We start from the raw sequence: 26,709 nt of genomic DNA, 5'->3' as shown, positions 1-26,709 counted from the left end.
CGACACGGCTGGGCTCAGGGTCGACTGGCACAGTCCTGATGGGTCGGCCAGCTCCCTCTGGATGTGAGGAACCCCTGTGTGGTCAGAGCATCGTTAGCAATATGTCCCAATACTCACAGGTGTTTAGTGTTCACATGTCGAGAAAGTTTCTTTCCACATTCAGTTCGCCCTTTTTCACGGTACGCCAGGTTTTTTGTGCGTACTGTCACACCCCGCCTCGGGTGAAGGTAATGTAACCGTTGCAAACCAGACTTTCAAATCAAGGATGGCAAGGCACGCAGTTGGTAACAGTTTACAAACATTTATTGAAATCCCAAAAAGTGTCAAAAGGTGAACAATGACAGGAAAACAAAGCACCCACAATCTCAGTAGATGATGCATGGAGACCGAAACTCCTGCTCAGGACAGAGAACCTCCTCTGGCAGTGACCAACAGCAGACTGTCAGAAAAACGGCATTTTCCAACTTAAATAGCCCATAGCCCCTCCCACTAGCTGGGACCAATTTGACAGGGGGGATTAAGAAAACAGTTATTTTGTAAATTACACCATAAATAACCATCACATGTCTAAAAAGTATTCACATAGTACTTTTGCATGTGTAGTGCAGTCATTTTTGTACACAGTATATTCAGGCTTAGGTAACATGACTTTTAAATGTCCAGTGTCCTTCTGTAACACCCAGCTTTTGATAATCATGGTTCGACCCAAATGTTGGCCTAATTAGTGAATGCAGGTGTGTTCACCTATATAAAGCCCTCAACCCCACCCTGACTCTTTTAGTCAACTGTTCAGAGCCATGGTGGGTGACAGGTAACAATTTGTTTGTTGAGCACATGCTTTTCACTAGCTAACAAGATTGAATGTTTGTAGTTTGTCCATGTTGAGCTTCCCAACAAATGTGCACGGTTTGTGAGGAAGTCCAAAGGTCAAACAGTGACAGTGTGGGGTCAAACTGTCACATTACCTCCCTCCTCTCCAGCGACAGCAAGTTCAGGGAGACGAGACAGGTAATCAGCTAGCAAGTTAGTTTTGCCAGCTCGATGTGTGATATTGAAGCAAAAGGGCTGTAACGCCAAGTACCATCTGGTGACACGGGAGTTCTTATCCCTCATGGAGTTGATCCAGCTCAATGCTCGGTGGTCCGTTTCCAGATCAAAGGTCCGTCCCAGAAGGTAATAACGTAGGCTGTCCAATGCCCACTTGATGGCAAGACATTCCTTTTCGATGGCAGAGTACCTAGTTTCTCTGGGATGCAGTTTACGGCTCAGATATAGAAGCGGTTGTTCCTCGCCCTCCTTTCCTTGGGCTAGGACGGCTCCAAGGCCCACACCGGAGGCATCAACTTGAACAAGGAATCGCTGGTTGAAGTCAGGACTTTGTAAGACCGGGAAAGAGCATAGAATAGCTTTGACCTTTGTGAAGGCAGTTTCACATTTTTCTGTCCATTTGACTGGATTGGAGGATGCTTTGGTAGTCAGCTCGACAAGAGGAGCTGTGATGGTAGAGAAGTGGGGCACAAATCTTCTGTACCACCCAGAAAGCCCCAAGAATGACCGGACCTGCTTCTTTGTCCGGGGTCTAGGACTGTCTTGGATAGCCTTCACCTTGTCCACCTGAGGACGTATCTGCCCGTTGCCAAGATGGTAACCTAGGTAGCACACCTCAGTTTTGGCCCACTCACATTTCTGGGTGTTAAGAGTGAGCCCGGCAGAATGGATCCGGAGCATAACTTGACGCAGGTGAGAGAGGTGGTCTTTCCAGGAAGTGCTGAAAACCACCACATCATCGAGATAGGCAGCAGAGAACTGGCCCCACCCCTGCAGAGCGTGATCCATTAGCCGCTGAAAGGTTGCGGGGGCTCCGTGGAGTCCGAACGGCATAACTGCGTAATGATAGAGACCCTTTGGTCCACGGAAGGCAGTGTACTCCCTTGACTCCTTCTTTAAAGGGACTTGCCAGTATCCCTTACACAGGTCAAGGGTGGTTATGAACACAGCTTTGCCAAGCTTCTCAAGAAGTTCATCAATACGTGGCATGGGATAAGCATCAAATTTAGAAACGGCATTCATTTTGCGTAGGTCATTACAAACTCGTATCGTGTTGTCTTTTTTAGGAACGAGGACAATGGGGTTACACCACTCACTGTTTGAGGGTTCAATCACTCCTAGATCCAGCATGGTTTGGATTTCATGGTTGAGGGGCTCCACCATCCGCTCAGGCACTCTGTATGGGCGCTGACGGATAGGTGTTGGGTTTTTTAAGTGAAAGACATGTTCAATTAGTGGAGTTCTTCCTGGCTTTCCACTGAACAATACTGGGAATTCTTCACACACATGCAAGAGTTTAAGGGCAGATTGTGCAGACAAGTGGCTTACATCAGGTTTCTGTGGTGTAGTGAGCATGGACAGATCTGTCTCCTCCACATCATCCTCCATTTCCACTTCCCGTGCCAGCATCACCTTTTTCTCTTGCAACTTCTTGCTTTGAGTAGGTACTTGACTGGCCTGGACATCCTTTCCTTCCACAGAGGATTTCCTCTCCTTCCATTCCTTCAGAAGGTCGATGTGGTACACTTGGGATGACTTTCCTTTATCCGGATGTGAGATCTCATAGGTGACTGGACCAGCTTGTCTGACCACGGAGTAAGGACCTTGCCATTGGGCCGGCAGTTTATGGCTTGAGGTTGGAAGCAAGAGCATGACCTTTTGACCTGGGTGTAGCACCCTGTGACGTGCTTTTTGGTCATACCAGGTCTTCTGTTTCATCTGGGCCTTTCCAAGATTTTCTCTTGCCTTGGCTCTGTATTGCTCCAGCCGGTCTCGCATCTGCAGCACATAAGAAAGAACCCCTTGTGGTGCAGGTGGTTTGGATTCCCAGGATTTCTTCAAGAGGTCCAAGGGGCCTTGAACAGGGAACCCATAAAGAAGCTCAAAAGGCGAAAACCCGGTAGAGGCTTGGGGTACCTCTCGATAGGCAAAGAGCAAGAAGGGAAGCCATTTCTCCCAGTCTCGACCGGTGTCGTCTACAAACTTCCTCAGCATGGACTTCAGGGTTTGGTTGAAGCGTTCCACCAACCCGTCAGTTTGTGGATGATAGGGGGTGGTGCGAATGCCAGTAATTCCAAGTTGTTTCTGAAGCTGCTTCATGAGCTTTGAGGTGAAGTTGGTTCCTTGATCCGTGATTATTTCATCTGGAATTCCTACTCGTGAGAAGAATTGTACAAGTCCAGAGATGACTTTCGGAGTCTTGATACTCCTTAGTGGGAAGGCCTCGGAAAATCTGGTGGCATAGTCACAGAGGACAAGGATGTATTCATGGCCTCCACTGCTTTTCTCCAGGGGTCCAACGATATCCATTGCAATCCTCCGGAAAGGAACATCAATGAGAGGAAGAGGGAGTAGTGGGGCTTTCTCAGGTCGTCTCGGAGAGGTCTTCTGGCACTGTAGACAGGTTTGACAGTACTCAATAACATCTTTGACAATTAAAGGCCAAAAGAAGCGAGCTTTGACTCGAGCAAGAGTCTTGTCTTGCCCCAGATGACCAGCCCAAGGTATGGAATGAGCAAGATGCAGTACAAGGGGCCTACAGCAGGTAGGGACCACCAAGCGATTCTCTGGCTGATCTGCTACATACAGAACTCCATCCTCCAAGACATACTTTTCACCCTGGTTTGGCTGCAAGGGGATGTTTGCATCTTTCATCTTAGCCAGCAGGGGAACCAGTGAGACGTCAGCTCTCTGTAGCTCTCGGATGTCTTCAGGTACTTGCCACTCTTCATCAGGTTTCAAGCTTGACACATTACCCAACAGTGGAGTACCTTGGATCTGTAGTGCAGTCATTTTTGTACACAGTATATTCAGGCTTAGGTAACATGACTTTTAAATGTCCAGTGTCCTTCTTTAACACCCAGCTTTTGATAGTCATGGTTCGACCCCAATTTTGGCCTAATTAGTGAATGCAGGTGTGTTCACCTATATAAAGCCCTCAACCCCACCCTGACTATTTTAGTCAACTGTTCAGAGCCATGGTGGGTGACAGGTAACAATTTGTTTGTTGAGCACATGCTTTTCACTAGCTAACAAGATTGAATGTTTGTAGTTTGTCCATGTTGAGCTTCCCAACAAATGTGCACGGTTTGTGAGGAAGTCCAAAGGTCAAACAGTGACAGTGTGGGGTCAAACTGTCACACGTACGCATGCTTAATAGAGGCTTTGCAGCTGACGTCATCAGCCACGTGACATTAGCTTGGCGGCCATCTTGCCGGTCACCAGTTCAGTGCCCGTCAACGACTCACACACGCTTTCTTGTTGGATCTGCTGCTATTGGAGCTTGGAACCGAAAGACGCGATTTAAAAGAGGCGATTTCAGCCACTTCAGTCATTAAAGCCGAGTTTAGATATACTTTTCGAAACGAGTGACGTAAGCGCGCATCCGCGTCAGGGGGTGCATTCTACGGCAGGGGTGCGTTTTCAGGAACAACACCTGAAACCTGCTGTGCTGTTGGATGTAGCAATAGACGAGGCGATAAACCAAATCTTAGCTTCTATAGATTCCCGGCAAACATCAAAAACGCGATAAATGGATTGCGGCGATTTGTCGTGAACGATGGAAACCTACGATTTACACAAGGATATGCAATGAACACTTCATATCAGGTATGTAAACAAACTATTTACCCCTGATTTGTTTCACAAAATGTGAAATAATACAATATTGGATGATACAAATATGATTGTTGAAAATGCTGGGTGCATTTTTAGAAAGGCAGCAAGAGCAGCAAGGCAGCTTAACAATGTGAGTTTTCATTAGAATCACTTCAGTAGTTTTTTCACAATCACACTGTTACTGCCACGCGGATTTGTAAACAGACAGTAGGTTCTTCTGTGTGTGCTTTTTCCTTACCTTGGTCATGAGAAGAAATCGATTCTTGTTTGGAATCTGCCATATCAGCCCCATCATGCACAAAACCTGCTGTAAAATACTTGTAGGCACCATTGTATGCCTTAAGGTCCTTTCCAGTGTACGGAGATGGTAACGTTTCTTGGACTCTTCATCCAAATGCACAACTTCATTGGATAGCAAATCAGCCATAATTCGGATGAAATCGGTGAAAATGTAGCGCAGAAATCAAACTGAATCTGTACGAACACGTAGGAACGAGCTGACCGGTTGACCGGCAAGATGACGGCGTAACACAAAGTCGCGTGATAAAACCACGTGACTGCAAAGCCTCTATACATGAGGCCCCTGATGTTTAGGGCGTATCTTACAGCGTATCTGTGACGGTTGCTACACAAACTTGCAAATTAAAGCATAAATGTTAGAATTATTGTTTCGAAGTTATGACAAAAACTTTGTATTACATTAAGTTCCTGGCAAGAAGACAAGAGCTGTCTTTGAAACCTACCAAGAGTAAGGCTCGTAAAACTTCACTGTGTAGGGGGGGAAAGCAAGATGAAGGTGTTCCTGTGTCTTTCATGTATTAGAATCAAACAAATATATTGTCTTCCCCAAGGACTGTGGAAGTGAGGAGGAGGACGGACCGGAGTCCCCTCCAGGCGACCCCTTTTTCAACTGTTTTACGAACGTCTTTTTGAACTATTTTATGGACCTCTTTTTGAACTGACCTTTTCTGTGAACTTTTTGTGACCTTTGTCCTTTGGGAACAGTGGTGGCCATGTGGTCGGGGAGGGTCCAAAATAAAAGGAGCCGTGCAATCTTTTGGCAGAGCGTGCTGAGATACTGTGTAAAGGGTACAGTGTACAGACGACTCTCCTAAATATTGGGTCCAAATTGAATTATGTCTGTTTAATTCTTTGCCTCTTGTCTTGTTTAATAGATGTCATCAGTGTTTGAACCTGACAATAACAATCAGCCGAGAGACAAGTCTTATCTCGAAACACCCTTAAGTTGAGATATGTCAAGTTACTGAACTCAATCAACTTTCTACAATATTTGGACTATTAGTTAAGTAAAGAAAAAGGTGCAGGTTTCTCTACTGCAACCTTTTTGACCTCGGGGCCAAACTTTTCCACTACAGAGGCCATGGGCCCACTCAAATATATAACACTGAATTAGTAATCTATTAATCATTTTCAATAATTATATCTAATTATTATTATTACCAAGGCTTAGGTCAGGCTGATTACAAAAATAAATACGTATCAAACATAGTGCAAAAGAATGGATTCTTTACACAGTGCTAAAATAAATACATTCCAACTAAATTAAAATATATGTTAAACTGGTCAGTGGCCTTGTGGTTAGTGTCCACCCTGAAATCGGTGGGTCGTGAGTTCAAACCCTGACCGAGTCATACCAAAGACTATAAAAATGGGACCCGTTACCTCCCTGCTTGGCACTCAGCGTCAAGGGTTGGAATTGGGGGTTAAATCAACAAAATGATTCCCAAGTGCGGCCACCGCTGCTGCTCACTGCTCCCCTCACCTCCCAGGGGGTGGAACAAGGGGATGGGTCAAATGCAGAGGGTAATTTCACCACACCTAGTGTGGGTGACTATCAGTGGTACTTTAACTTTAAATATCAGTCTCTAAAAACTGATGAAAAATAAATGTACATATTTATTCAAATGAATTACAATTATTGAATACAATTTAAAATAAATTCTAACTAAATAATAATGAAATATGTGTCTGAAATAGACAGTCAATAACATTAAAGTGCAGATGAAAATTCAACTTCACCATTAGTCATCATTATTGCACTTAAGAAACTTCTCTATGCCTTTAGCGCCAAACGTGTTTGATCTTGACATTGCTGCCACAAGTGGTGGAAAAGTGCATTACACCTGAGTGCAACTGCTGCCCAAATATTTTTGACGGCCCTCTAGGACTGTGGTTCTCAAATAGGGGTACGCGTACCCCTAGGGGTACTTGAAGGTATGCCAAGGGGTACGTGAGATTTTTTAAAAATATTCTAAAAATAGCAACAATTCAAAAAATCCTTTATAAATATATTTATTGAATAATACCATTTATAATTTATAATACTTCAACAAAATATGAATGTAAGTTCATAAACTGAACATCGAATCAAGTAGGCTATTCCATTCAGTACAATGCAACAATGCAATATTCAGTGTTGATTTTTTGTGGATGTTCTATAAATATTGATGTTAAAGATTTCTTTTTTTGTGAAGAAATGTTTAGAATTAAGTTCATGAATCCAGATGGATCTCTATTATAATCCCCAAAGAGGGCTCTTTAAATTGATGATTACTTCTATGTGTAGAAATCTTTATTTATAATTGAATCCGTTGTTTATTTTTCAACAAGTTTTTAGTTATTTTTATATCTTTTTTTCCAAATAGTTCAAGAAAGACCACTACAAATGACCAATATTTTGCACTGTTATACAATTTAATAAATCAGAAACTGATGACATAGTGCTGTATTTTACTTTATCTCTTTTTTTTCAACCAAAAATGCTTTGCTCTGATTAGTGGGTACTTGAATTTAAAAAAATTCACAAGAATTTAAAAAATGTTCACAGGGGGTACATTTTTTAAATTCAAGTACCCCCTAATCCTAAACCGTAAATCCCATTAACAGATATTCTTCGGAATACTGTCTGAATTTTGCCGGCTCTGGTTTGGCCTTTGGCACATGTTCCTCCTTGTTTTCAGCTGCATTACTGCTACGCTTTAACCAAGCCTCCATTGTTTTCTACATCGATAGTTGACAGTTGGTGCCGTGTGGCACCGCCAGGTAGGGTCAAACCATCATGGCATGTGGCATGGGGGAAACTCTGGGTTTATGGTAATGAATGGAATAGCCTACTTGATTTGAACCCACATATGCGGTCCTCTCCAAGGTTTCTCATAGTCATTCACATCGACATCCCACTGGGGTGAGTTTTTCCTTGCCCTTATGTGGGCTCTGTACCGAGGATGTCGTTGTGGCTTGTACAGCCCTTTGAGACACTTGTGATTTAGGGCTATATAAATAAACATTGATTGATTGATGTTCAGTTCATGAAATTACATTCATATTTTGTTGAAGTATTATTCAATAGATATATTTATAAAGGATTTTTGAATTGTTGCTATTTTTAGAATATTTTTTTAAAAACTCACGCACCCCTTGGCATACCCTTAAGTACCTCCAGGGGTACGCGTACCCCCCATTTGAGAACCACTGCTCTAGGGGGTGCTCACGGCCCAATAATGCGTTCCGAAACACTGGTCTACATCCTTCATTATTTCTCTGTAAAAGCTGTGTGAACTGTACTGGTCGTACTGCTTACTCCACAATGGCCCTCCCGTCCTGTAGGTGGCACTATTGCGCAAATACACAATATGGTTGACAAATGCCAAACCCAAGGCAAAAATGAATAGTTTTTTTTTTCTTTTTTTTTTTTTTTTACTTTCGAGTCATTTTTGTGTAGTCCTGGTTAAAAAAACAACCAGAAAGTTGCACACATATAGAAAAAAGATACATTTTTAAAAAAACATTTAAAAAGCTCCTTGGTGTGCATGTGCTTGGCAGAGGTCTTGAGTGAATCGTATGTACATGGTGTGTCCTCCCTCAAGTGTCTTTACACATGCCCGCAAAGAAATGTCCACAAGGAGCACGCTTGCTTGGTAGAAAAGTAGGAAAACCCCGTTGTCCCTGATTGTAGCTTTAAGTCCGTGAATGTGAGCCATTATGTTTGGTCTCCAAGTCCGAGCCGTCGCTGGCGGGGTCCGGCTGGCTGGTCTGCTCGTCGCTGAGCGAGTTGTCGTCCGCCTGCTCCAAGGATCGCCTCCGGTTGCGACAGTACAGCGTCTCCTCCCTCACCGGCACGTTGGTGCCTCGGATGTACCTCAGGTGCACGCCGCTGTAGGCCGGCTTGCCCAGGTGCAGGTTGGTGGTGACCGTGGTGAAGTTGTACCCGCGGCGATGTCGAGGCCGCAAGCATCGCTTTGGCGAGCGCTGCTTTGCCGTCTTTGGTCCGCTGAGAACGCAGGAGACCGCGTGTCGTCTGGTGGCTGTCCTGACTTCCTCACCGTGCTCCTCTTCCTCCTGTTTGCTAACGTCCTCCTCGTCTTGGTCATACTCTTCCTCCTCCTGGTACTCCCCACCTTCTCCTTCTTCCTCCTTTCTGTCATCCACCTCCTCATCTTCTCTTTCATCCGTTTCCTCTTCCTCCTCTTCTTCTTTTTCCACATCCTGCTTTTCCTCCTCCGCCTCCCCCTCGTCCTCTTCTTCTTCTTCCTTCTCCTCCTCTTCACCATACATCTCAAGCTCCTGAGAACCCTGAGAATCATCTTCTCCAATCATCCCAAAGGTGTCCCCAAAGATCTCCCCAAAGGTCTCCCTAAACGTATCCCCAAATGTCTCCCTAAACGTCTCCTTAAGCCGCTCTTCCTCTGACTTTTTCTCTTTCACCTGCACCGCCACCAGCTCCTCTGCCTCCTCTTCCTCATCCTTTTCCTCCAGCTCATTTTCCTCCTCCTGCGTCTCCTCTCCTTCCCTCTCCTCCTTCTCCCCACCACCGTGTTCTTCTGACCTCTGCTCTTCTTCTTCCTCCTCGCCATTTTCCTCTTCCTCCTCTTCTACCTCGTCCTCCTGTTTCCCCCATCTGTCCTCCTGGTGGTGCTCCTCCTCCTCCTCGTACTCCTCCTCCTCTTGCTTGCTCTCGTCCTTGTCTGACTCCTCTGATAGCTCCTGTCCTCCTGCTGCGTGATGAAGAATTTGCTTAGAGGCTGCAACTAACAAAGTCATTTCACGTAAGTGCCACAGGCCATTCATAAAAATGTCATCACTTCTTCAATCAGTCATTTTGTGTGTGCCTTAAAAGCTTGGAAACAAAGTTCAATGCTTATTTTTATAAAAATGTATATTTTCATCATTTAGTTTGAGTATCAAATTGTTTAATTTGTCATTTCTATGTTATTTTATTTATAATACATTTTTAATCGGCATAATACAAAACATTTTATTTATTTTTTACATTTAATTTTTTAGCTTTACCTTTGACCCAGTGTCAGTTGAACATCAGTACATTTGAGGTTATTCTATTGTTTAAAGGCCTACTGAAACCCACTACTACCGACCACGCAGTCTGATAGTTTATATATCAATGATGAAATCTTAACATGCCAATACGGCCGGGTTAACTTATAAAGTGCAATTTTAAATTTCCCGCGAAACTTCCGGTTGAAAATGTCTATGTATGATGACGTTTGTGCGTGACGTCGATGGTTGAAACGAAAGTATTCGGACACATTGTATCCCAATACAAACAGCTCTGTTTTCATCGCAAAATTCCACAGTATTCTGGACATCTGTGTTGGTGAATCTTTTGCAATTTGTTTAATGAACAATGGAGACTGCAAAGAAGAAAGCTGTAGGTGGGATCGGTGTATTAGCGGCTGGCTGCAGCAACACAACCAGGAGGACTTTGACTTGGATAGCAGACGCGCTATCCGACGCTAGCCGCCGACCGCATCGATGATCGGGTGAAGTCCTTCGTCGCGCCGTCGATCGCTGGAACGCAGGTGAGCACGGGTGTTGAGCAGATGAGGGCTGGCGTAGGTGCAGCGCTAATGTTTTTATCATAGCTCTGACGAGGTCCCGTAGCTAAGTTAGCTTCAATGGCGTCGTTAGCAACAGCATTGCTAGGCTTCGACAGGCGGCACAGCATTAACCGTGTAGTTACAGGTCCAGTGTTTGGTTTGGTGTCTCCTGATAGTAGTATTGTTGATCTTCTGTCTATCTTTCCAGTCAGGGGCTTACGGTATTTCTTTTGTTTCTATCTGCATTTAAGCACGATGCTATCACGTTAGCTCCGTAGCTAAAGTGCTTCTCCGATGTATTGTCGTGGAGATAAAAGTCACTGTGAATGTCCATTTCGCGTTCTCGACTCTCATTTTTAAGAGGATATGGTATCCGAGGTGGTTTAAAATACAAATCCGTGATCCACAATAGAAAAAGGAGAAAGTGTGGAATCCAATGAGCCCTTTTACCTAAGTTACGGTCAGAGCGAAAAAAGATACGTCCTGCACTGCACTCTAGTCCTTCACTCTCACAATACTCATCCACGAATCTTTCATCCTCGCTCAAATTAATGGGGTAATCGTCGCTTTCTCGGTCCGAATCGCTCTCGCTGCTGGTGTAAACAATGGGGAAATGTGAGGAGCCCTTCAACCTGCGACATCACGCTACTTCCGGTACAGGCAAGGCTTTTTTTATCAGCGACCAAAAGTTGCGAACTTTATCGTCGATGTTCTCATATGGCAATATCGCGAAATGCTCAAGTATGACACATAGAATGGATCTGCTATCCCTGTTTAAATAAAAAAAAATCATTTCAGTAGGCCTTAACATAATGTCAGTGAAAAATTAAAGATTTTTCAATCTTTAAGAATTTTGTTTTATTTACATGTTTTATTCATTTCAAAAGTGTAATTCATTCTAAAATGTATTTTAGAATTCAAATATATTTCAAAATGTAAAGTTATTTCAAAACTTTAAGCTAAGGTACATTTAATTACATTTAGATTTTTGGTTCAAATTGTATTTTATTTTGATTAAATGTTTAATTTAGTTACTTTTTTTAATTGTATTTTATATTTAATTGAATACCCTAATTTGAGGATGTAAAGGGCACTACATAAATTTGATGTATTATTATTATGTAATATTGTATGTAATATTAATTTAATTTAATTTTTTAAATTTTAAATTTTAAGATAGTTTTTCTGAATGGCTTTTAACCAAGTATCCAAAAACTGTGCAATAAGTACATTTTATTTTTTATCAAATAATTTAATGTAATTTTTTAGGATCTTAAGACACTTCACTTTTCTGTTTGGCTTTTGGCACGGTATTCAAAATCCTGTGGTGTCAATTAAACATCAGCATTTTATTCCATTTCTATGTTCATAATTCAATGTAATTTAAGTTTTAAAAAAAAGTTTTATAAACTGTTAAAACATTATTTTAATTAAATTAATTTAAATTAAATAAATTAAATTATAATAAATTATATACAATTAATATGTGTTAGTGTTAATTTGTGTTAATTGTAGCCTGTCAGTAATTTTTTTTTTTTTATAATTGAATCTCTTTTTAAGTTCCACGATTCTAAGACTACTTTTTCTGCTTAGTTTTTGACCCAGATGTTGATTTTATTGCTATTACTAATGTTCTAAAGTTGCACTTTTTACTTTTATGTGCCTTATGTTTGACCTTTTATAATAATTGTTTCTTCTCTTTTTCAACACTTTAATTGTTGTTTTTCAAAATAAAAGCTCCATATTTAGAGTTGGTCCTGTGCTACTCTGTCACTCACCTTCACGTTTAGAAATGTCCTTAACGTTGGTGTTTTGATGCTCACTTGTCCAAGACATATCTGGCGTATATTCCTGCAAATTTCAACAAAAAACAGCATTATTAAGAGCAGACCTAAAAATACAAAGTTAATCAAGTATGGCAGAAAACAGTCATCATGAATCCAAGGGCCACAAAGCAACAAGGTACCGTGCTGGATGGGCTCCGCCACTTTGGTAGCATGTAGTCGTCAGTCTCTGAAAAGTCGGACTTGAGGCGACTGTCGGTATCGCTGGCTGCAGAGACGCGTTCATCAGTCTGGACCATCTTATTTTGCTTTACTGTCAATCAAACACCAGAGTTAAACTAAACAAAAGCTGAGCAATTCTTCAGACACATTGCAAGAAAGAGCTGTTATAATATAAAAAGACTAGAATTTATGGGAAAAAACACAAAAAACTAGTGAAATGCTCGGCCCATGCAGCTCGTTATATTACTTGATAAGACATTCTAAATTAAGATTTGTATATCTAGAAAATAACAGGACTTTTAAAATAGAAATAAGTATCTTATTCTGAAAACAAGCATTATTATTCAACTTGCAATTCTTAAATCAAGCATCCACAGGATGTTGCAGAATCTTTAAAAAAAAGTAAAAAAAAAATATATACATATATATATATATATATATATATATATATATATATATATATATATATATATATATATATATATATATATATATATATATATATATATATATATATATATATATATACACTACCGTTCAAAAGTTTGGGGTCACATTGAAATGTCCTTATTTTTGAAGGAAAAGCACTGTACTTTTCAATGAAGATAACTTTAAACTAGTCTTAACTTTAAAGAAATACACTCTATACATTGCTAATGTGGTAAATGACTATTCTAGCTGCAAATGTCTGGTTTTTGGTGCAATATCTACATAGGTGTATAGAGGCCCATTTCCAGCAACTATCACTCCAGTGTTCTAATGGTACAATGTGTTTGCTCATTGGCTCAGAAGGCTAACTGGTGATTAGAAAACCCTTGTGCAATCATGTTCACACATCTGAAAACAGTTTAGCTCGTTACAGAAGCTACAAAACTGACCATCCTTTGAGCAGATTGAGTTTCTGGAGCATCACATTTGTGGGGTCAATTAAACGCTCAAAATGGCCAGAAAAAGAAAACTTTCATCTGAAACTCGACAGTCTATTCTTGTTCTTAGAAATGAAGGCTATTCCACAAAATTGTTTGGGTGACGCCAAACTTTTGAACGGTAGTATATATATATATATGTGTGTATATATATATATATATATATATATATATATATATATATATATATATATATATATATATATATATATATATATATATATATATATATATATATATATATATGTGTGTATATATATATATGTGTGTATATATATATATGTGTGTATATATATATATATATATATATATATATATATATATATATATATATATATATATATATATGTGTGTATATATATATATATATATATATATATATATATATATATATATATATATATATATATATATAAGGGAAAACCAAAATATCTTATTTGAATAGTTATTTTCTCAATTTTAACATTTTTAAACCGGAATCGACAACATATAATTATTCATGCTGAAATTAGGATTATGATGAAAAGCCAATGACCAAAAATAAGTAAATATCTCCTAAAACTAGGGACATTTCTAGAAATACATTTTAAAATCTTGGCAAGTGGCAAATCATTTGCAGTGCACATACACTCAGTGTGTTTACATGCACTAAAAAACTAATTATTGGCTTAATTTGTTTGAAACTAACTTGTTAAAACACATGCAGAAACCTTAAGATTGTATTGTATGTATGTGTGTATGTATGTATGTATGTATGTATGTATGTATGTATGTATGTATGTATGTATATCTACAATTTTGTATGAGAAAACATGTTTGTCATTATCTGATTCGTATAGGATGATCATTTAGTGAATAATAATTATCATAATAATGTATCATTATGATAAGTATTGTGCATCTATTAGGGGGCAATTAAGCCTTCCCTGTCTGCCTTTGTTTCAAGGTTCCTTGAACACGCCATACTGGAAAAATCTCACAATTACATCTTTGTAATTTCTAGTCAAAACATAAACAAACTTGTTGCACGTTAAAATCCCCTGAATAGTCTATAGAAAATAGAGATTTTCTGAGGAATAAAATACTACTTTTGAGCATCACAAGTTTGTTCTGAGACACACAACTTCACAATACCAGCAAGAATAGCTTATAAGTTTTAATTGCTAATTTCAAGATACATTTAAGTTTGTAAAGCTTAATTAAATATAATGTCTTGTTTCAAGAAATCTTACCAAGACAATTTTGACTCATTACAAGGAAAAATAACTTGTTTTATTTTTTTTCCACTCTTTTTAAGAGTGGCATTTTTTTTAGTGATGTGCGCTACCACTGATTTTCTTTACGATCCGATACAGAGTAAAATTCAGCCTGGTATCAGCGACACCGATACGGATACTTGGTGCAAATGTACCTAATGTGTCTGCTAAAACTTGCCAAAAATGTCTTGTACATGTTAAAGAATGAACAACAATAAAGCATCTTGAATCTTGAATCTTGAACTTAAAAGTTGTGTATTTGAAATATTAACATAGCCTAAATAGTTATTTATTATTATTTACTATATATTATTTATTATCATCATTATGTATACTTATTTTTATATATTATCTTTTTTCAAACTCTGAAGTATATTGATGTAGTGGCCTGAAAGATAATATAGCCAAGCTCTAATACGGACAAAATCATACAAAGTAAACGAAAATAGTGTTTCAAACCCTAACAAAAGAAAATAAGTAACATAATAAAAGCATAAAATACAGTGATTAATTAGAACTAGTATTAAAATAAATCACAATTAATTTACTTGTATATGTTGACGTGAAAATACTGAACATGAAAACAAAAGCATTTAACATTGACACATTGCCTCAGTCACAAATACTCTCAAAAAACATAAAGTATTGATATTTTGATTTGACAATGGATATTAGAACAGAAAGATCAGGTATCTGCGCTTCAGTATCGATCCGCACATCACTAACATTTACCTTTTTTGTGCGGGCGTCTCCGTGACCTGATTGGACTGATGTTACTCGTCTCCGATTCCGTGGTCCTGTCCGTCTGGAAAAAAGAAACCCCGTCAGTGCCGTCATTATTTGCGTGGCTTCAAAAAAGGCAAAAAAAAACACGTACTCTTTGTTTCTGAATAAATCTGTTCACTTGTGACGGCAGGCCAACGGACACGTCGCTGGTCTTGCACATCTTCCTCTGCTCCATGGCGACTTGGCGGTTGAGCGAGCCTTGAAGCAACATGTTGCTCTTCTCCAGGAACTGGAACACAGCATCAGAACGCAGACTCGTCATGGCGACGGCGGATCTCCCCCCTTTAAAATCTTACTGACACGGACCATGCGGGGCCACTAATGCGGCCGTGTTATTACGAGCCTATTAGGGCTCTGCCACCTTTGCAGCATGTCGTCAGGTAGTGCATTTACTATGTTCAAGAGCAGTTTTATGGGCTTTCATTCTTGTTATACTTATTTAGACAATGACGGAGGCTGACATTCAGGGTGCCAGCCCGCTGAAGAGGAATAGAAAACATGTTGAGGGTCAAAAGACATGTTGGTGGACATTGTGGCGTACTCACCAGTACACAATAGGCACACCTGCACAATCTAAAGACCAGATATGTAGTCCTTTAGAACAGTGGTCCCCAACCTTTTTGTAGCTGCGGACCGGTCAACGCTTGAAAATGTATATATATATATATATATTTTTTTTTTTCATAAAGAAAAAAATCAGGTGTGCTTATGGACTGTATCCCTGCAGACTGTATTGATCTATATTGATATATAATGTATATATTGTGTTTTTTATGTTGATTTAATAAAAAAAAATTAAAACAAATTGTTTTTTTATTTCTTGTGCGGCCCGGTACCAATCGGTCCGTGGACCGGTACCGGGCCGCGGCCCGGTGGTTGGGGACCACTGCTTTACAAGATAATTACGACATCATTGTCATAATAATAGATGCTGGTATTCATTGACGCAGCATGTCTTTGGGTTGTGCATGTGTATCTAATGTGGGTATGCATTCTAGCCCTGCCCCTGAACACACCTGTATCCTCCTGTCCTTCTCCTCCAGCTGGACGGTGATCTCATTTAGCCTGCGAGTGAGTTCCTCCTTCTCCAGCAGGTTGGGGTTCTGGATGACCTTCCACTGGAGGTGCTGAATCCGGTCTTTGGCGTCCAACAAGTCCTTCTCGGTGGTCTGCAGCTTCTTCGCCAGCTTGTCGCGGCTGGAGCGCGTCTCGCCCAGCAGCTTGCGCAGGGCCTTGACCTCGTTTCTGTGCTGTTCCTGTATCTGCAGGGCGGGTCATAGACCAGGTGTTGAGATAAAGGACAAAAATATTAATAATTAATCACAAAAGAACGATCGCCTTAATCATGAATTAATGCAGATTAATTAACATAAACATTAACATGCTCCTTTAACTAAACCGTGGATGGCTACCTGAAAGGCGCCGTGGATTATTGCGCAATCAGTGATTAGGCCACTGCAAAGATGCCTGAGGGAACTCAGACTGGTATGTTTTTGTGACAAATGTTGCTTCAAAAACACCCCTTTAAATAAACTCCTATAATAGTACATATAATACATGATAATAATATGCTAAATATAATAAATGACGTACATTCAAGTAAAACATGTTTAATATGTGTGACATTTTGACCAAAACATTTCTAATTATTGGGATATTTTTTCAAAGTTAATTTCAATTATCCGAGCAAGTAATTTACTTTGATTATTCACAATTCAAAAGTGCGATTAATCAAAATAAAAAATAATTGACAGCACAAAATACAACCACAAGGCTATAATAAAAAAAATGTGTATGTATTTTTTTATTTTATAGTACCATTTTACTATTAATTGCGATTTATCACAATTCAAAAGTGCGATGAAGCTGAATAAAACTTAATTGTTTAGAGTGAATGTGCGTATGCTTGAACTTGGACACAGTTCCAACTGGAACTTAAGAGGATATGATTAGTTGCACGGCCTATTCTAAGCATATACATACTAGACATTTCTTTATCACTTCATCCTTCATTATATTAATTATATCCCAACATAATATATCCCTACAACAGCACTATAAAAACACCAAGCTATATAATAAAAACTTGAACTTGTTTATTGTAAAGTTTTACTGCATTTATGTGGCTATTTTTGTCTTTATGTCATTGTACTATTTTTCCATTAATCACGATTCAAAAGTGTGATGAACCAGATTAAAAAATATATATTTGGACGGCAGTAAAAATACACACGACTGTAGTAAATACTTGTGCTTGTTTATTGTACTGTTTTACTGCATTCGTGTGGATAGTTTGTCTCAATTGTGTTGTACTATTCTACTTTTAATTTATGATTATCACAATTCAAAAGTGACTGATTAAAAAATTAATCGATTGAAAGCAGTAAGAAAACAAAAGACTAATGAAAACATGCGCTTGTGTATTGCGAAGGTTTGCTGCTTTCATGTGGCTGTTTTATTATGGACTTATTTTATTGTACTAGTTTACTATAAATCATGACTAATCACAATCCAAAAGTGCGATTAATCTAAATAAAAAATAATTGACAGCACAAAATACAACCACTATAATAAATACTTGTATTTAATGGACCACAATGGAAACAAGCCTTTTGGATTTTTGTGCCATCAATTTGCCTTTTTAAAGCATTACATGGATTCAATAAACTTCTCAATCAATCAATTTGTATTTATTTTTTAATTTTATTGTACGATTTCACTAGTAATCACGATTGATCACAATTCAAAAATGTGATGAAGCTGAATAAAACGTAATTGTTTGACAGCACTATAAAAACACAAGGCTATATAATAAAGTCTTGCGCTTGTTTATTGTAAAGTTTTACTGCATTTTACTGCATTTATGTGGCTATTTTTGTTATTGTACTATTTTCATTAATTACGATTAATCACATTTCAAAAGTGTGATGAACCAGATTCAAAACAATTATTTTGACAGCAGTAGAAAAAAATAACACGTGAATGTAATAAATACTTGTGCTTGTTTATTGTACTGTTTTACTGCAATCATGTGGTTATTTTGTCTTTATTGTGTTGTACTATTTTACTTTTCATTTATGATTAATCACAATTCAAAACTGACTGATTTAAAAATGAATCATTTGAAAGTACTAAGAAAACAAAAGACTAATGAAAACGTGCGCTTGTTTATTGTGAAGGTTTGCTGATTTCATGCGGCTGTTTCATTATGGACTTATTTTATTGTACTATTTTACTATTAATCATGATTAATAGTAATTCAAAAGTGTAATGAACCATTTTTTTTTTTTTTAAATTGACAACAGTAAAAAAACAACACACGGCTAAAACCACAAGGCTATAATAAATAATTGTATTTGTATTTATTTTTTTATTTTATTGTAATATTTTATTATTAATTGCGATTAATCACAATTCAAAAGGGTGATGAAGCTGAATAAAACCTAATTGTTTGACAGCACTATAAAAACACAAAGCTATATAATAAAGACTTAAGCTTGTTTATTGTAAAGTGTAACTGCATTTATGTGGCTATTTTTGTCTTTATGTTATTGTACTATTTTTCCATTAATCATGATTAATCACATTTCAAAAGTGTGATGAACCAGATTGAAAAAAAAATATTTTGACAGCTGTAAAAAAACCCACAACTGTAATAAATACTTGTGCTTGTTTATTGTACTGTTTTACTGAATTCGTGTGGATATTTTGTCTTTATTGTGTGGTACTATTTTACTTTTGATTTATAGTTAATCACAATCAAAAAGTGACTGATTTAAAAATTAATCGTTTGAAAGCTCTAAGAAAACAAAAGACTAATGAAAATGTGCGCTTGTTTATTGTGAAGGTTTACTGCTTTCATGCGGCTGTTTTATTATGGACTTCTTTTATTGTACTATTTTACTATTAATCGTGATTAATCACAATTTACGCTACTGTATTTCAATGTCGGTCAATAAGGTTGCCCTCCATATATTATTGATGATATTACATCATTATTTATATATATTATTATTTCATATACTGTAATTTAATATAAATACATTGTACTTATTTGTGTCATTTTATTTTGTTTATTGTATTCATGAATTTGGTGATTTTTTATAATTTCTTATTTGATCATTTCATTCAGTATGTTGTTAAATTTTCAGATTCATATTTTACTTTGTCGACTTGTCCAGGGTGTACCCCGCCTTCTGGCCGATTGTAGCTAAAATAGGCTCCAGCGCCCCCCCCCCCCCCCCCCCCCCCGACCCCGAAGGGAATAAGCGGTACAAAATGGATGGATGGATATTTTACTTTGTCTAAATATGAACAATTTCTAAATTACACACATTCTATTGCAATGTAATTCATTATTTAAGTACAGTATTTTATTGTTTACTATATTCAAACAGTGTTACTGTTCAATAATATAACAGTAGCCAAAAATATTAACTAATATTGTTAAATAAAACCTCTGCATCGTTTTTAATGAATACTTGGGCCTACTATGCTACTGTATTTCAATGTCGGTCATTAAGGTTGCCCCAGGGGCGTCACTAGCTTTTAAGGACAGGGGGGGGCTTAGCCACCAGGAGATGCACAGGATGCGAGCGAATGTAGCGCACGAGCACAAAACTTCACAAATGGCTAACAAAGACTTAGAAATTAATCATTGTTATTATTATTTCAGTCGGTTTATTTTCAATCTGTGTTCAGTACAACAACAAACATGGGTTTGCAGAGTGACATTTTGTTTACAGCATCAACAAGAAACAATGACTTGCATGATCCTTCAAGATACACTGAAACACAATGAAAGTCATGGCATTAGCCTCTATGTTATTCATTCACAACATAGAGGCTAATGCCACGACTTAAACTCACAATACAATAATTGTTTGTTCCCAAATATTTTGAAGTTGCACAGATTACATTTTGGGCACATGTGACTAAAATGGTTGTAAATTCAAGCCCAGGAAATATTACTTAATTACTTGAATTAAAGTAATATCTGGATCGGGATCATTTGGCCTGTATATAATATATTTATATATATATTATGGCAAGCCGTTAAGGAAATTAAATATATATGGAAGTCTGAATAAAAATCAGAAACTTTTATATATACTGTAAATAAGAAAGACTTAGAGTCCGTCTGCTGATCTGAAAAAGAGCCAAAGCTGTCAAAGAGCTGAGGGACCATCTTCAAAATGCAATGCTGAAACAAATAATGCAAACAATAAAATGTAACTTCCAGGGCTTGAGATTAACGTAGTCCCGTCGTCCCGGGGATGGTAAAAAAAAATGCACGGGACAAAATTAAATGCTCCCCGGGACGATGGCTTTTAACCATTTTTTTTCTTTTTCATTTTATGTTTTTATTCATTTTACACTTTATATTAAATGTCTTGGTTTTTCCACCCTCTGAAAATCCTATGAAATGTTTAACAAGCCATCCTATAATAATACAACTGCTATTAATGCAACAATACAATAAAACAAATATATTTAATGATGTTTTTTTTCATTATTTTAACAATTGGCTAATGTATATTACTTTATATAGATTCTACAAGAAACACAAAACTTAAAAACTAAATTATTTACAATTGCCGACACAAGGTTCTTGTTCTGCAGTGCTGTGTGCTAATGTGCTTCGTACACCTGCAGGACCGCAAGCAAGGTCGCAGAGAAAATGCGGACTGGATTTTGAGTGATGTGGGCATTTTCTATATGAACAAGTGGAATGGATTGGATACCGACGCACTAAATGGGCTCTCTACCTTACACTATGAAGTGAGGGGAAATTGAGTGAATAATGACAGGTTATATGATTATTTATTTAAACTCATATTCGGGCCACTTTATAATGAATGTCGGCATGTATTTGTAAAAAAATATATATATTTTTTTTTTTTAACACCAAACTATTTAGGGGGGCTTAAGAACATTTTAGGGGGGCTTGAGCCCCCCTAAAATAGGTCTAACAACGCCAATGGGTTGCCCTCCATATATTATTGATGATAATACATCATTATTTTTATATATTATTATTTCATATACTGTAATTTAATATGAATACTTTGTACTTGTTTGTGTCCTCATTTTATTTTGTTTATTGTATTCATGAATTTGGCGATTTTGTATACTCTTATTTGATCATTACATTCAGTATGTTATATTTTCATATTCATATTTTACTGCACCACTTTGTCTAAATATGAACAATTTCTAAATTACACACATTCTATTGCAAAGTAATTCATTATTTGAGTACAGTATTTTGTTTTTTCTATAGTCAAACAGTGTTACTGTTCAAACTGTGTATAATATAACAATGGCCAAAAATAGGAACTATTATTTAAAAAAAAAAAAAAATTTAAAAACGGGCTTTGTTTTTAATGAATACTTAGGCCTACTACACTACTGTATTTCAATGCATTTGGAGGGCCAAGTGTTTGAGGTTGTACTTGGTGAAAAAGTTTGAGAAGCAACATATATGATGCTGCGTGCATGTTTTGTGTTGCAATACCGAATGTGTTGGGAGTATTTAAGCCACATACCTGGGAAATACTGCCTTCTAAATCTTGGAACTGCTGCAGCGCCACCGTGTGTCGATGGAGAACGTTCTTCAACAGTTTGTTCTCGCTCTTGGACTCCTTCAGCTGCTGCTGCAGTGTGAAGTTCTGGTTCTTCAGGTCTTTGATGCAGTTGGAAGTCTGCTCCCTGGACTTTGAAGTCTCCCTGAGGGGCGGCAACTTGACTTTGGGGGCTGGACGATGCAGAAGATGGTGTTAAATAACGATATTAGAAATGTTATTGTTGTGTTTTTCTTTTTAATGCAATACCTTCAGCTCGCCTGTACGGGTTGAGTTTGTCCTCCTGGCCTTTGCATGCATGAAACTTGGGCTGCAAAAGGCGCTGCACAGGTAAGAGTCTGGGGAGGGAGCAGCTTAGGGAAGGGTCTTTAGTGTACCTGGCAGCAGGAGCATCGCCCTCGGCTGCAGTCCTCGATACAAAGTCCCGCTGATTGAAACTCATCGCTCCCTTTCCTCCCTCCTAGACACACATGGCAAATTGCGCGCACACAGCAGGAGACTGGCGGCCATACGCGGAGGGTTTTTTTTTTTTTTTTTTTTAAACACCTATAATAATATTCATAAAAACATGGCGCGGACGTTACACGGCTGTGAAGCTCCGAATCGGACTTCAGTGTGGCTTTTGATGACGCGATCGGTTGTGAACTCAATATCAGAGCAGCGATACAGACGACGCCTGGCCTTTTACAGGTGGACGACGCGGGCGACATCATACAGGTGCTATGACGTCAGCGGCGGGCCGGTGGGCGGGGCGACCACACTGAAGAGAAGTGTTGCGTTCTGCAGACTTTTAAACTGTTACGGGTTTTTTTTTTAAATTGAAAACTTTTTAGCCCACTCGGCATGCTGATGGAAGTACTGCTTTAGAAGAGTTGGAGGCGCAACATTTCAACAGAAAATGTTCTTAAACATCAGTCCCCAAACTACGGCCAAAGGCCGGATTTGGCCCCCCTGCGTCCAAAATCCGGCCCGGGGGGAGTCCCAAATTAAACAAAAAAATGTTTAATTATTATTTTTTAATATCTGTCCTTTCTAATCCATTTTCTACCGCTTGTTACTCTCGGTGTCTCCTAGCCGCTCAGGCAAATCATATTGCCTAAAAAGGCATTTTACCATCAATAACGTCATGGCTGTCTTGAGTTTCCAAAAATTGCTACAACTCAATTTTTTTGTGATAGTGATTGGAGCACATACTTGTTTTGTCACAAAAAACATTCATGAAGTTTGGTTCTTTTATGAATTTTTTTATGAGTCTACTGAAAATGTGACCAAATCTGCTGGGTCAAAAGTATACATACAGCAATGTTGATATTTAGTTACATGTCCCTTGGCAAGTTTCATTGCAATAAGGCACTTTTGGTAGCCATCCACAAGCTTCTGGCAAGCTTCTGGTTGAATTTTTGACCACTCTTGACAAAATTGGTGCAGTTGGTTTTGTAATGGCAATCTTCACCTTCAAATGTTCCAATTTATTGTCATTACTCAACAGGTTTGAGGGAGTGATCCTACGCAGTAGCAAACATTGTATATGAAATGAAGGAGGTCCAGTCGGAAATCCAGTTTATGCATATTTATTAACGAATTTGCAGGGTGAATGAAACATACCAGGGATTATTGCAGTGATATTGTGTTATATGTTCTCCTGCCTGTTGCTGTTGTCTGCTGTGGTTTGCTGTTGTCTGCTGCTGTCTGCTGCTGGTAAGAACGGTTTGTGCTCCCACACCTGAGTCCTGCCTCGTTTGGCTCACCTGTGCTCCTACATATGCCTTCCCCCCTGCCCTGCTCAACCAAAATGCCCGCCACCTAGTGACAAAAGAAAGTAATGCCAACACAAAAATAAAGATGCCTTAAATGGCTCCTACACACCGGCCCCTAATTGTTTACACTGTAACAATTACTTGAAAGGGAGCCATTCAAATTCACTTTTACACGATTCTTCTGTTTTTTTTTTTCATAATTTCAAAATAAAAATATGTTGGCATTTATAGTTCATTAATCTTGAATCTTCATTAATCTTCAATTTCAGTCTTTTGGAGGAGACATATCTTGGTTATTGGTCTTTCCAGTATGCTGTTTTTGGTCTTTAGTCGAACTGTGCGTACAAGACCTTTTGCATCAGGAATAGTTTCCAGTATTCTCCCCAGTAACCAGGATCCTCGTGGGGCAGTGGAATCGACCACCACCACAATGTCACCAGGGGCAAAACTTCTCTTGGCTCTGGTCCATCGCTGACATTCTTGGATTAAAGGTAAGTATTCTTTTGTCCATCGTTTCCAAAAGAGATCTGCCATGTATTGTACTTGTTTCCATCTACGTTTGATGTACAGATCCTCCTTTACAAAGAGTCCAGGTGGCAATATTGGATTTGGTTTTTAGCAAAAGAAGATGGTTTGGGGTCAGCGCTTCCAGGTCCATGGGGTCATCAGAGGATTTGGTTATGGGTCGGTCATTTAAGATTGCTTCAATCTCACACATTAAAGTTTGCAATCCTTCATCATCAAGTACTTGTTGACGAAGAACAGAGCGCAATACACTCCGTATCATGCGGATTAGTCGTTCCCATACACCACCGTGATGGGAAGCTGCAGGGGGATTAAAGTTCCACTTTATACCTTGCTGTAGCATAGCGTTCTGGATTTTATCCTGATTCAAGCTGTTCAATGCTGTCTTTAATTCTTTTTCCGCTCCTACAAAGTTTGTACCATTGTCCGATCTCAGAGATGAAACTTGACCTCTTCGACAGATGAATCTCCTTAATGCATGGATACAGGAGTCTGTCAAGTGTATGTGCAACTTCCAGGTGTACTGCCCTGCTTGCCATGCAGGTGAAAATTACACCATACCTTTTAACAAGACTTCGTCCTCTTTTGATTTCTACAGGACCGAAGTAGTCCACTCCTACATTCGTGAATGGAGGTTTGTCTGGTTGGATTCTTTCCAAAGGTAAGTCTGACATTTTTTGCTCTCCGACTTTACTCCTCTGTCGTTTGCACACAATACAGTCATTTATGACTTTTCTTGCAGCAGAATTGGCTTTGATGATCCAATATTTTTTGCGGAGACAAGACAGCATGTAATTTCTTCCTGCATGTCCGAGTTGCTTATGGATGTGGCATAATAGTAGTGTGGATATGTGGAGGTCCTTAGAGAGAATAATCGGATGTTTGATTTCTTCAGGCATTGCTAGCCTATTCAGGCGACCACCTACTCTGAGAAGTCCATCCTCCAGGACTGGATCCAATTTGTACAAATGACTGTTTCTTTTGACATTTTTCTCAGTCTGTAGAACAGACATTTCCCCTTGAAATCTTTCACCTTGACTGAATGAGATGACTGCATTCTCTGCTTGGATTAGATCTTGGGGAGATAAGCACTGTCCATGAAGTGTGGCTTTAAATACTTGCATCTCCTCTTCAATCTTCTTCTTTAATTTGACAGGATCATTTTCAACACTACTCACAGCAGTTTGAAGAGTGCGGTCTTTACTTTTAAAAGCCAGGCTGTTGCAATCTTCAGTCTCATCCAGGATGAGAAGTAGTGGATGAAATAGATAGTTGGGTTCAACTGACTTTTGACAATGGCATTTACTGTGATGCCAGGTTTGATCTCTGGATCATCAACAGAGATTTTGGATTCAACTTGCAAGATTGGCCATTCTTGGCTTGCTTTCCAGAGAAAATCTTGTCCTCTTATCCAATTTTTGTAGCCTAGGAAGTGATCTGCTGTCAGCCCTCTTGATGCTGCATCTGCAGGGTTTTCCTTTGTGCTCACGTATCTCCATTGTGATATGTCGGTAGCATCCCTTACAAAAGAGACTCTGTTTGCTACAAATGTTTTAAAGCGTTTGGTTTCGTTGCTTATGTATTTAAGCACGGTTGTGCTATCCATCCAGAAAAATGATTTCTCCAGTTTTAACTGTAGATCCTTTCGCAGCATTGTGTCAACTTTGACAGCGAGGACAGCTGCAGCCAGCTCCATTCTGGGAATTGTCATTTGTTTTAATGGTGCCACTCTTGATTTTCCTATGATGAATGCAACATGCACTTGTTTTTGTTTTCCAGTCTTAGATATGAGACGGTTCCGTAGCCACTCTCACTGGCATCCGAAAAGTGATGCAGCTGTGAGTGTGTGATTTGACCAAAGTGTGTAGGCTTCATGCACCGGTCAACTTTAAACTCCTTCATTTTGCTGAGATCTGCTAGCCATCCTGTCCACTGTTGAGAGAAAACGTGTGGTATGGTTTCATCCCATCCAAGCTTTTCCTTGCAGAGCTCCTGCATAATCATTTTGGCTGGCAGAGTAAATGGTCCTAGAAATCCTAAAGGGTCGTATACAGAGCTGACCACAGACAAAATGCCACGTCTAGTGTGTGGTCTTTCTGGTACAACAACTGTGAACTTGAACACATCAGTTTCCACACACCAGTGTAGTCCTAGGGCTCTTTCCATTGGTAGATTGTCCTTGTCCAAATCCAACTCCTTTATTTCTTTAGCCCTGTGCTCTTGTGGAATAGATGTTAATACAGCACGGCTGTTGCTGATCCATTTGGACAGAGTAAACCCACCCATTTGGCAGAGAGCAGTCAGATCTTTTACTAATTGTACTGCTTCTTGTTCTGTGGGAATCGAACG

General features: G+C 38.9%; 1 protein-coding gene across 2 annotated transcripts; it reads right to left on the bottom strand.

Moving 5' to 3' along the window:
* Positions 1–8,398: 8,398 nt before the first annotated feature.
* LOC133659325 (lebercilin-like protein) lies at positions 8,399–25,733 on the bottom strand. 2 transcript variants are annotated; one of them, XM_062062076.1, is made up of 9 exons: positions 22,456–25,733; positions 22,328–22,388; positions 22,043–22,251; positions 16,511–16,756; positions 15,586–15,723; positions 15,441–15,513; positions 12,487–12,617; positions 12,299–12,371; positions 8,399–9,680 (listed from the first exon to the last, which is right to left on the bottom strand). In XM_062062076.1, the coding sequence occupies exons 1-9, from the start codon at positions 22,789–22,791 to the stop codon at positions 8,644–8,646; spliced, it is 2,304 nt and encodes a 767-aa protein (XP_061918060.1). In that variant the 5' UTR covers positions 22,792–25,733; the 3' UTR covers positions 8,399–8,643. The 2 variants fall into 2 exon arrangements, with proteins under 2 accessions (XP_061918060.1, XP_061918061.1); XM_062062077.1 differs by having other exon boundaries at positions 22,328–22,640.
* Between the last annotated feature and the right edge of the window lie 976 nt (positions 25,734–26,709).

This window comes from Entelurus aequoreus, linkage group LG10 (assembly GCF_033978785.1).
Source record: "Entelurus aequoreus isolate RoL-2023_Sb linkage group LG10, RoL_Eaeq_v1.1, whole genome shotgun sequence".
Lineage (NCBI taxonomy): Eukaryota > Metazoa > Chordata > Actinopteri > Syngnathiformes > Syngnathidae > Entelurus > Entelurus aequoreus.
This window is presented reverse-complemented; position numbering and strand designations above follow the sequence as displayed.